Raw genomic sequence first — 10,784 nt, forward strand, 5'->3', positions numbered from 1 at the left:
AAGCTGCTCCAGTGGAAGGTGTCCCTGCCCGTGGCAGGGGCTGGACCTGGCTGATGTTAATGTCCTTCCCATCCCAAACCATTCCGTGACCCATGATTTATTGAACATGGAGCAGACCCGGACCCCATCCCCGGCACACCCCAAGCCGGGGCCGTGCTCAGCAGCCCTCGGGGCGCTGGTACCTCCAGAAGGCGATGTCGCCGTCGTCGCCGCACGACGCCAGCAGCCCGGGCTCCGTGGGGCTCCAGGCCACGCAGTTGACGTCCTGCGCGTGGGCCCGCGGTGCGTGCGCGGCCAGGCTGAAGCTGGGCTCCTGCCCCGCGCCCTCCTCGAACACGCGGATGGCGTCGTCGCCGCAGGCCGTGGCCAGCGCCCCGGTGAGGTGGCACCTGCGGGGCAGGGTCGGTGTCAGCGCGGTGCAGGGGCAGGGATGGGGATGCGGGGATGCGGGGATGGGGATGCGGGGATGCGGCCGCGGCGGCGCTCACCAGGCCACGTCGTAGATGGTCCTCGTGTGGTACCCGGAGAGGTTGCAGATGCACTTCCACGTGGGCTCCGCGCCGCTGCAGGCCACCCCTGCCAGGTGGGAGCGCGACCTCAGCTCCCTGCTCCTTCCCCTCCCTGCCCACCCTATAGCCCTTTCCTCCTGCCCTTTCCCTCCCTGCCTGCTTTATGTCCTTCCCTGCTTGCTCTTGCCCTTCCTCTTCCCTGCCCATCCCTTCCCTTCCCACTCTTTTCCCCTCCCTACCATCTCTTTTCTATCGCTGCCTGCTCTTCATCCCTCCCTTCCCACCCTTTTCCCTCTTCTTTTCCCTCTTCTTTTCCCTTCCCTGCCTGCTCTTTTCTGCTTGCTCTTACACTTCTCTTCCTTTTTCCTCCCCCTTCCTTCCTCTTCCCCCACCTTCCCTTCCCTTCCCTCTCTCCTCCTCCTTCCCTGCTCTTCCCTTCCCTGCTTGCTCTTTCCCTTCCTCTTCCCTGCCCATCCCTTCCCTTCCCACTCTTTTCCCCTCCCTATCATCTCTTTTCTATCCCTGCCTGCTCTTTATCCCTCCCTTCCCACTCTTTTCCCTGTTCTTTTCCCTTCCCTGCCTGCTCTTTCCTTTTCTGCTTGCTCTTACCCTTTCCTTTTTCCTCCCCCTTCCTTCCTCTTCCTCTTCCCCCCGCCTTTTCTCCCTTCCCTTCAGTCTTGTCCTCCTTCCTCTTCCCTGCTCTTTCCTTCCCTGCTTGCTCTTGCCCTTCTCTTCCTTTTTCCTTCCCCTTCCTCTTCCTCTTCCCCCTGCCTTTTCTCCCTTCCCTTCCCTCTCTCCTCTTCCCTTCCCTGCTTGCTCTTTCCCTTCCTCTTCCCTGCCCATCCCTTCCCTTCCCACTCTTTTCCCCTCCCATCTCTTTTCTATCCCTGCCTGCTCTTCATCCCTCCCTTCCCACCCTTTTCCCTCCTTTTCCCTTCCCTGCCTGCTCTTTTCTGCTTGCTCTTACACCTCTCTTCCTTTTTCCTCCCCCTTCCTTCCTCTTACTCTTCCCCCCGCCTTTTCTCCCTTCCCTTCCCTTTCCCTTCCCTGTCTGCTCCTCCTTCCCCTTCCCTGCTCTTCCCTTTCCTGCTTGCTCTTTTCCTTCCTCTTCCCTGCTCCTTTTCTGCTTGCTCTTACACTTCTCTTCCTTTTTCTTCCCCCTTCCTTCCTCTTCCTTTTCCCGCCTTTTCTCCCTTCCCTTCCCTTCCCTTCCCTTCCCTTCCCTTCCCTTCCCTTCCCTTCCCTTCCCTTCCCTTCCCTTCCCTTCCCTTCCTCTTCCCTGCCCATCCCTTCCCTTCCCACTCTTTTCCCCTCCCTACATCTCTTTTCTATCCCTGCCTGCTCTTTATCCCTCCCTTCCCTGCCTGCTCTTCCCTTTTCTGCTTGCTTACACTTCTCTTCCTTTTTCCTCCCTCTTCCTTCCTCTTCCTCTCCCCCCCCCCCTTTCTCTTTTCCCTTCCCTTCCCATGTGCTCCTCCTTCCCCTTCCCTGCCCTTTCCTTTCTCTCCGCTCTGTCCCCAGCGCCTCGGTACCCGGTGCTCACCGTGCTGGTTACCGGGCCGGTACCGCTGCCACACGCGCACGGTGCGGTCGTCGCTGCAGGACGCCAGGCGCTCGCCGCTGCGGTCGAAGGCCACGCTCCACACGGTGGATTGGTGCCCCTCCAGCGTGGCGCAGCACACCCAGTCATCCTCCTCCTCCCGGTACAGCTTCACCGTGTCGTCATAGCTGGCCGAGGCCAGGAGCTGAGCCACGCAACGCAACCATGGGAAACAGCTTCAGGGTCACCCGCTCCAACCCTTACCCGGCACTGCCACGGCCACCACTGACCCATGGCACTGAGGGGGTGTGAGCACTGCAGGGACGGTGACTGCAGCCCTGCCCTGGGCAGCCTGTTCCAATGCCTGAGCACCCTCTGGGGCAGGAATTGTTCCTCAGCTCCATCTAAACCTGCCCTGGGGCAGCTTGAGGCCGTTTCCTCTTGTCCCATTCCTTGTTCCTTGGGAGCAGAGCCCAGCCCTGCCCTGGCCCTGCTGCCGCACTGGTGCTGCTCCAGGCCAGGATGCTGGGGGCTGCCTGGGCACAAGCTGCTCGTGCTCAGCTCCATCACTCAGCACCCCCAGCCCCTTTCCCATCAGCAGTTTCCAGCCACAATTCCTCAAGCCTGGAGCGTTGCAGGGGTTGTTGTGAGCCCTTTGCCCCACTGAACCTCATGCCTCCATTCCCCCCTCACTGTCCAGCCAGATCTCATCCCACTTTTCTTCCCCTCCGTTCCTGCTCTTCCCCCTTGCTGGGAGCCATGGGGAGACACCGGAGCCGAACAGGACCAGGGCGCCTCTCCCCAGGCCCATTCCCAGCACCGGGACACGCGTTGGGCATGGCGCTCGTACCTCCTGGTTTGGGTGCCACACCACGTGCTTGACGTCCTGCGTGTGCGAGTTGAGGACGCTGACGCACTCGTACTCCTCCTCCTCATCCACTGCGGAGAGGAGGCTGAGGCAGTGACACAACCTGGGGCTGGGGGGTCCCCCCACAACCCCCTGCTCTCCCCTCACCTTCCCACACCCAGACGCTTTTGTCCCGGCTGCAGGTGGCCAGGAGGGTGCCCGAGGGAGCCCAGGCCACCGACTTCACCTCGTTCTCGTGGCCCTCCAGCGTCGTGATGCACTGCGGGGCACAGGACAGCCGAGAGGAGGGGCATTGGGGGGCATGGGGTGGGAGTGGGGGCTTGGGGAGCATGGGAGATGTTGGGATGCTCGGGGGCGGTATTGGGGAACGTGGGGTGGGACTGGGGCCTTGGAGGATGTTGGGATGCTCGGGGGGGCATTGGGGGACATGGGGTGGGACTGGGGGCTTGGGGATGTTGGGGTGCTCAGGGAGGGCGTTGGGGGGCATGGGGTGGGAATGGGGGCTTGGGGGGAGCATGGGAGATGTGGGGGTGCTCAGGGGGGGCATTGGGGGGCGTGGGGTGGGAGTGGGGGGCTTGGGGAGCATGGGGGATGTTGGGATGCTCGGGGGGGCATTGAGGGATATGGGGTGGGACTGGGGGGCTTGGGGAGCATGGGGGATGTTAGGGTGCTCGGGGGGGCGTTGGGGGGCATGGGGTGGGAGTGGGGGCTTGGGGAGTATGGGAGATGTTGGGGTGCTCGGGGGGGATTGGGGGACATGGGGTGGGATTGGGGGGCTTGGGGAGCATGGGGGATGTTGGGGTGCTCAGTGGGGGGGCACTGGCGGATATAGGGTGGGAGTGGGGGAGTTGGGGAGCATGGGAGATGTGGGGGTGCTCAGGGGGGGCGTTGGGGGGCATGGGGTGGGAATGGGGGCTTGGGGGGAGCATGGGAGATGTTGGGGTGCTCAGTGGAGGTATTGGGGGGCATGGGGTGAGACTGGGGACTTGGGGAGCATGGGAGATGTTGGGGTGCTCAAGGGGGGGCACTGGGGGATATGGGGTGGGAGTGGGGGAGTTGGGAAGCATGGGGGATACTGGGGTGCTCAGGAGGGGCACTGGGGGACATCAGGTGGGACTGGGGGCTTGGGGAGCATGGGGGATGTTGGGGTGCTCGGGGGGGCATTGGGGGACATGGGGTGGGAATGGGGGCTTGGGGGATATTGGGGTGCTCGGGGGGGCATTGTAGGGCATGGGTTGGAGAACACAAAAGGATGCTGGGGTCACAGGGCAGGGTTGGGAAGCACAGGGAGGTCTATTGGGGGGTACAGAGGGATGCTGTGGGTCACGGGAGGGTGTCTGTGCTCACGCGGGGGTTGTTGTGGGGCACGGGGTGGAGATCGGGGGCCTCAGTGGGGGAAGCTGGGGGGGCAGAGGAAGGTTTTGGGGGCCACGAGGGGGTGCCCCACCTCGAAGCCATCCTCTTGCTTTTTCCAGATGCAGGTGGTGGCGTCGAAGCTGGCGGAGGCCAGGTAAGTGCCGCAGGGGGACCAGGCCACCCTGCGCACCGTGCGCTGGTGCCCCTCGACCAGCACGGCGCGGCACGACCAGCCCGACCCTGCGGGCACAGCGCGCCTGACGTCACGGCCACGCCCCCCCCAACCGCGCCCTCATCGCTCCGCCTGGCCACGCCCCCCTCTTTCTCCCACCATAGCCCCGCCCTCTTTCTCCCAGCCACGCCCCCTTCCCCCCCTCAACCCCGCCCTCATCGAACCTCCTGGCCACGCCCCCAATCAAAGCTCCTTCCACGTTCCCCTCTGGCTCCGCCTCCATTTCAGCCCCGCCCACCAAGCATAGCCCCGCCCTCTTTCTCCCAGCCACGCCCCCTTTCCCTCAACCCTGCCCTCATCGCTCTGCCTGGCCACGCCCCCATCAAAGCTCCTCCCACGCCTCCCTCCACCCCCGCCTCCTTTTCAGACCCGCCCACTAATTATAGCCCCGCCCTCTTTATCCCAGCCACGCCTGTCACCCCCTCAACCCCGCCCTCATCGCACCTCCTGGTCACGCCCCCAATCAAAGCTCCTCCCACGTTCCCCTCTGGCTCCGCCTCCTCAGCCCCAGCCACCAATCATAGCCCCGCCCTCTTTCTCCCAGCCACGCCCCTCAACCCCGCCCTCATCGCACCTCCTGGTCACGCCCCCAATTAAAGCTCCTCCCACGCCTCCCTCTGCCTCCGCCTCCTTCTCAGCCCCGCCCACCTATTATAGCCCCGCCCTCTTCCTCCCAGCCACGCCCCTCAACCCCGCCCTCATCGCACCTCCTGGTCACGCCCACAATCAAAGCTCCTCCCACGTTCCCCTCTGGCTCCGCCTCCTCCTCAGCCCCGCCCCATCAATCATAGCCCCGCCCCCTCTCCGCAGCCCCGCCCTAATCCCTCCTCTGTCCCCATCCCTTCCTCCCCCCCCGATCACGCCCCTCCCATTAAGCCCCCCCCCGTTTGGCCCCGCCCACCAACTATAGACCCCGCCCCCTCGTGCCTCTGTCCCCGCCCCTCCCGTTAAGCCGCCCCCCCCCCTTTGGCCCCGCCCGCCAAATATAGACCCCGCCCCCTCACGCCTCTGTCCCCGCCCCTCCCGTTAAGCCCCCCCCGCCTTTGGCCCCGCCCCCTCGCGCCTCTGTCCCCGTCCCTCTCGTTAAGCCCCGCCCTCCCCGTTTGGCCCCGCCTGCCAACTATAGACCCCACCCCCTACGTGCCTCTGCCCCCGCCCCTCCCGTTAAGCCCCGCCCCACCTTTTGGCCCCGCCCGCCAACTATAGACCCCGCCCCCTCACGCCTCTGTCCCCGCCCCTCCCGTTAAGCCCCCCCCCCCGTTTGGCCCCGCCCCCTCGTGCCTCTGCCCCCGCCCCTCCCGTTAAGCCCCGCCCTCCCCCCGTTTGGCCCCGCCCGCCAACTATTGACCCCGCCCCCTCATGCCTCTGTCCCCGCCCCTCCCATTAAGCCCCGCCCCCCCACTATAGACCCCGCCCCCTCACACCTCTGTCCCCGCCCCTCCTGTTTGGCCCCGCACGCCAACTATAGACCCCGCCCCCTCGCCGATCTGTCCCCGCCCCTCCCGTTAAGCCCCGCCCCCCCTTCCCGCGGCCCCCCCCACTATAGACCCCGCCCCCTCGCACCTCTGTCCCCGCCCCTCCCGTTAAGCCCCCCTCCGTTTGGCCCCGCCCACCAACTATAGACCCCGGCCCCTCGCGCCCCCGGCCCCGTCCCTCCCTTTAAGCCCCGCCCTCCCCCGTTTGGCCCCGCCCACCAACTACAGACCCCGCCCCCTCTCGCCCCCGGCCCCGCCCCTCCCGGCTCCCCCTCTCACCTTCCCTGCCCCACACTCGCACCGCCCGGTCCCCGCCGCACGACGCCAGGAGCCCCCCCCCGGGGCTCCAGGCCAGGAACCAGCACCGGGACTCGGGGTGCGCGGGGAGCCGGCACAGCAGCTCCAGCGCCTCCTTCATGGCCGCGCTCCGGATGTGGCGTCAGCGCGCCCCGGATGCGGAGCGCTCCGCGGTGGGGCGGAAGCGGCGGGCGCTGAGGCGGAGAGGCGGCTTCGGGCCCCATGTACACCCCGGGCGGGCCGGGGCTGCCCGGCGGGCGGCGGCGCCGGGGGGCGGCGGGCGGGGGGCTCCCGAAGCAGCCGGAGCGGAGCCTGGCCTCGGCGCTGCCCGGCGCCCTCTCCATCACCGCGCTCTGCACGGCGCTGGCCGAGCCCGCCTGGCTCCGCATCCACGGCGGGACGTGCGCCCGGCAGGAGCTCGGCGTCGCCGATGTCCTGGGTTACGTTGACCCCGAGCTGCTCCGAGGTGAGGCCGGGCAGGGAGCGCGTCCCCCCTCCGGTACCTCCCTTGAGGCTTCAGCCCCTGCCCGGGCCGCTCCGGTGCTGGCTGAGCCCGAGGGGAACGGGAGAAGCACGAATCCATTGATCCTAACGCGAGCTGCTGGGTGACCCAGGCGTGGAACCGGGGGGTGGCTTGGGATGGACGGGACCTTAAAGCTCATCCAGCTCCAACCCCTGCCATGGGCAGGGACCCCTTCCACCGGAGCAGCTTGCTCCAAGCCCCTGTGTCCAACCTGGCCTTGAGCACTGCCAGGGATGGGGCAGCCACAGCTTCTCTGGGCACCCTGTGCCAGCGCCTCAGCACCCTCCCAGGGAAGAGCTTCTGCCTAAGAGCTCATCTCAGTCTCCCCTCTGGCAGGTTAAAGCCATTCCCCTTGGCCTGTCCCTACATCCCTTGTCCCAAGCCCCTCTCCAGGTTTCCTGCAGCCCCTTCAGGCACTGGAGCTGCTCTCAGGTCTCCCCTTCAGGAGCCTTCTCTTGTCCAGGCTGCCCCAGCCCAGCTCTCTCAGCCTGACTCCAGAGCAGAGCTGCTCCAGCCCTCGCAGCATCTCCATGGCCTCCTCTGGCCTTGCTCCAACAGCTCCATGTCCTCATGTTGGGGACCCCAGCACTGCACACAGGGCTGCAGCGGGGGCTCACAAGAGTAGAGGGGCAGGATCCCCTCCCTGAGCTGCTGCTCACGCTCTGGGGGTGCAGCCCAGCACTGGGGGGGTTCTGGGCTCAAGCGCTCACTGAAGCCGGCTCATGGGGAGCTTCTCCTCACCCAACACCCCCAAGTCCTTCTCCTCTCCAGGCTCCCCCAGGCTGTGTCTGTGCTGGGGATTGCCCTTCCCCAGGAGCAAGGTCCCTTTGGATCCCCTTCCTTCCCTCCCGCCTGTCACTGCCCCACGCAGCGCTCTGCCCCTTGCTGGGTTTGGGTGGAAAAGCAGCGTTCTGTGGTGCTCTCTCCCTCCCCTCGCAGATTACTGCATGAACCCGCAGACCGTGCTGCTGCTCCGGGTCATCGCCGCCTTCTGCTTCCTGGGAATCATCTGCAGCCTCTCCGCTTTTCTCCTGGATGTCTTCGGACCCAAGCACCCGGCGCTGAAGATCACCCGGCGCTACGCGTTCGCTCACATCCTCACAGGTAAATCCCTGCAGGAGCAGCCCGTGCTGGGCTGGGTTTCCATCCCGGACCTTCAAAGGATGGAAGGAAAAGCCCCCAGAGGGTGTTTTCCATGCCTTGGATCCTTGCTGTGCTTCCCGTCCTACAGGGCCGCCCCTGCACTGGGTTTCACCTTCCGTGGTGATAATGGAGTTAAATCTTGGTGGGGATGGTTAGGGGTGAACATTAAGTGTCCCTTGGTGGGTCTTAGTCCTTAAAGAGATGTCCTAGAGCCTCTCAGGGGAGAAAGGCCCTATGTTTTTGACCCCGGAGATCAAAGGAGCTTTGATATCCCTTATCCCTTCTGGAATTCCCAGCTGAGCCCTGAGCAGCTCATCCCCCTTCCCCATGGAGCAATGATTCATCCCTGCTGCTCCTATGAGCTCCCATAAAGCCCCCTTTCCGACCCTAACCCACCTCCCCCTGTGCTCCTCCTGCCTTTCCCCCCTATCCCGATGGATCTGGAGCATCCCCAGCTCTGCCCCCGGGGCTCGCTCAGGGTCTCTGCTCTCCCCCCCCCCGCAGTCCTGCAGTGCGCCACCGTCATCGGGTTCTGCTACTGGGCCTCGGAGCTCATCCTGGCGCAGCAGCAGCAGCACAAGAAGTACCACGGCTCCCAGGTCTACGTCACCTTCGCCGTCAGCTTCTACCTGGTAGCGGGCGCCGGCGGCGCCTCCATCCTGGCCACGGCCGCCAACCTCCTGCGCCATTACCCCACCGAGGAGGAGGAGCAGGCCCTGGAGCTGCTCTCCGAGATGGAGGAGAACGAACCCTACCCCGCCGAGTACGAGGTCATCAACCAGTTCCAACCGCCGCCGGCCTACACCCCCTGAGCCCGGCGCCGCTTCCTCTGCCCCCCCCCTCCATCCGCACCCCCAACTCCATCACTCTTCCCCCCCCCCCCACCGCCCTGCCCTGCCCCAGAGGAAGGACCTTGTCGGCTCAGCCCATCCGTGTCCTCCTCCCATCTCTTCCATGGACTCCGATTTGGAACCCTCTTGGTGGAAGGAGCGTTGGGGCGGCTCCTTCCCGGGGTTTTATCCCCTTGGAGCTCTCCCGCGGAGGGAAGGAGGGAATCCAGCGCCCCGTTGAGCTCCGGTCCCCCCCCCCTCCACCGAGCCGTCCCATCACCGGTGTCTCTATTTACAGCGGTTCATCGGGATCTCTACCCCAGCGCTGCGGGATGGAGCCCGACCCACACCACCACCGCCGCCAACACCGCTCCCTGGTTTGCACTTTAGTTCAGGCTCCGGGTGGGATGGGGACGGATTCGGGACCGACACATGGGACTTATCACCCCCAGAAGCTCTTTGCCCCCCCCGGCAGCAGGTCTGGGGGCAGCTTTTATCCCGTCCCCCCCCCCCCATTGAGCCGATTGGGGGGGGTTTAACCCACGTTTGGGCACAGCGCCGGCTCCCGGCTGGGAAAGCGGCCTCTGCCCGTGGTTTTATGCAAGATCCCGCCCCCCACGCCAGCCAAACTCCTGCTTTTTGCCCCCGCTTCCATTGCTCTCGGTGTTTCCGTGCCCCGCTCTTCGCTGATGATCCCGGTTCCCAGCACGAACACTGAGGAGCGCCGGCCCTGGAGCCAGCACCTCCCTGGCAGCACCGGAGAGCCGAGGGGAAAACGGAGCCCGGCAGCGCCAGGCCTGGAGGAGGAGGTCGCTGCAGGGATGGAGCAGGATTTTGGGGCAGTTTAAAGCAATTCAAGCAGCCAAAGGCCCCCCCCCCCAGGGACACATCAACCCAAGCACCGCAGCGCTGCCGTCCTCGAGCCTGGATCCGCGGAGGGCTTAGAGAAGGAGGTTTGGGACTGGAACGTCGCTCCGTGTAGGTTCCCATCCATCCCTCTCATGCTTTTATTCCCTGTTTTGTTGCTGTTTAGCCCAGCTCGTCCCTTTCCCCCGCTCCCTGCACCCGCAGCAGCTATGCAAGAGCTCCGGCCGCGCTCCGGGGCTCCGGCTGGGGCATGAAACCGGCTCCGGGAAGCGCTGCCTGCGCCTGGAGAGGCTCCGAAGGGGGGGAATCGGCCCCTGCAGCCCCTCAACGGGAGCCTGCCGGCCTCTGCCTGGAGAAGTTTGGGATTCTGAGCTGCAGGAGGGGCCTCGAGCGTCCCCATCCGGGCACAAGCACTCGGGGTTCCTGCACAAACCCCCCCTCACTCGGGCCCGGGGCATCGCTTCCTACCGGGAGCGAGGTGGGAACCGGGGATGGGCTCCCCCAGCCCCGCTTGGGGGGAATAAAGGGGGTGCAAGAGCTGTGTGGAGCCTGGCTTTGTGCTGGGGAAAGGGGGGGGGCGGTGTAATCCCCTATTGCCCCATGTAAACCCCTGCCCGTACACACTGCCCTCCAGAACCCCAGCCTGGGTTGGGTTGGAAGGGACCCTAAAGCTCCTCCAGCTCCAACCGCTGCCACGGGCAGGGACCCCTTCCATAGAGCAGCTTGCTCCGAGCCCCTGTGTCCAACCTGGCCTTGAGCACTGCCAGGGATGGGGCAGCCACAGCTTCTCTGGGCCCCTGAGGTTCAGCATCACTTTGCTTTGTGGGGCCCTGGAGAGCGCTGTCCAGGGAGGCTCTGCACAGAGGGAGGTGCAGGTGGGTCGGGAGGGGAGGATGTCGATGCTGGAGGTGCTGATCTGGAAGGCAGCAGGGGCAGGACCGTGCCCAGCTCCTGGTTTCCATCCTGGCTCTTCACCTTGGGGGAGCAGGGGCTGGATGCTTGCGTGCTCCAGCACCCTCGAGGGCACCCAGCACTTGGGTGCTGCACCAGTGGGGCTCTGGGTGCCTGGTGTGGTTTAAGCCGTTGCTGGCAGCATTCTGGAGGAGACCAGCTGTAAGGGCTCCCCAGCAGCACTTCCTCTACG

General features: G+C 65.5%; 2 protein-coding genes across 2 annotated transcripts; one reads left to right on the forward strand and one right to left on the reverse strand.

Annotated features, from left to right (window-relative positions):
* Positions 1–152: 152 nt before the first annotated feature.
* CIAO1 (cytosolic iron-sulfur assembly component 1) lies at positions 153–6,434 on the reverse strand. The gene is made up of 7 exons (XM_062637677.1): positions 6,260–6,434; positions 4,365–4,513; positions 3,065–3,176; positions 2,900–2,988; positions 2,053–2,254; positions 489–576; positions 153–389 (listed from the first exon to the last, which is right to left on the reverse strand). Exons 1-7 carry the CDS (start codon positions 6,396–6,398, stop codon positions 158–160), a joined length of 1,011 nt encoding a protein of 336 aa, XP_062493661.1. The 5' UTR covers positions 6,399–6,434; the 3' UTR covers positions 153–157.
* A 50-nt stretch (positions 6,435–6,484) lies between these two features.
* Positions 6,485–8,814, forward strand: TMEM127 (transmembrane protein 127). The gene is made up of 3 exons (XM_062637666.1): positions 6,485–6,743; positions 7,740–7,904; positions 8,448–8,814. The coding sequence occupies exons 1-3, from the start codon at positions 6,500–6,502 to the stop codon at positions 8,753–8,755; spliced, it is 717 nt and encodes a 238-aa protein (XP_062493650.1). The 5' UTR covers positions 6,485–6,499; the 3' UTR covers positions 8,756–8,814.
* Positions 8,815–10,784: the final 1,970 nt, after the last annotated feature.

This window comes from Pezoporus occidentalis, unplaced genomic scaffold (genome assembly GCF_034315485.1).
Source record: "Pezoporus occidentalis ecotype Australia unplaced genomic scaffold, CSIRO_AGI_Poc_V1 ctg532, whole genome shotgun sequence".
Classification (NCBI taxonomy): domain Eukaryota; kingdom Metazoa; phylum Chordata; class Aves; order Psittaciformes; family Psittacidae; genus Pezoporus; species Pezoporus occidentalis.

Bases quoted from the DNA above. Each gene is read 5' to 3' on its own strand.
- CIAO1 (XM_062637677.1), bottom strand. From the start codon at position 6,398: ATGAAGGAGGCGCTGGAGCTGCTGTGCCGGCTCCCCGCGCACCCCGAG. The intron at 4,514-6,259 runs GTGAGAGGGGGA...CTGTGCCCGCAG, and splicing joins GCGAGTGTGGGGCAGGGAAG to GGTCGGGCTGGTCGTGCCGC. The intron at 2,255-2,899 runs GTACGAGCGCCA...TGCGTGGCTCAG, and splicing joins TGTGGCACCCAAACCAGGAG to CTCCTGGCCTCGGCCAGCTA.
- TMEM127 (XM_062637666.1), top strand. From the start codon at position 6,500: ATGTACACCCCGGGCGGGCCGGGGCTGCCCGGCGGGCGGCGGCGCCGG. The intron at 6,744-7,739 runs GTGAGGCCGGGC...CTCCCCTCGCAG, and splicing joins TGACCCCGAGCTGCTCCGAG to ATTACTGCATGAACCCGCAG. The intron at 7,905-8,447 runs GTAAATCCCTGC...CCCCCCCCGCAG, and splicing joins GTTCGCTCACATCCTCACAG to TCCTGCAGTGCGCCACCGTC.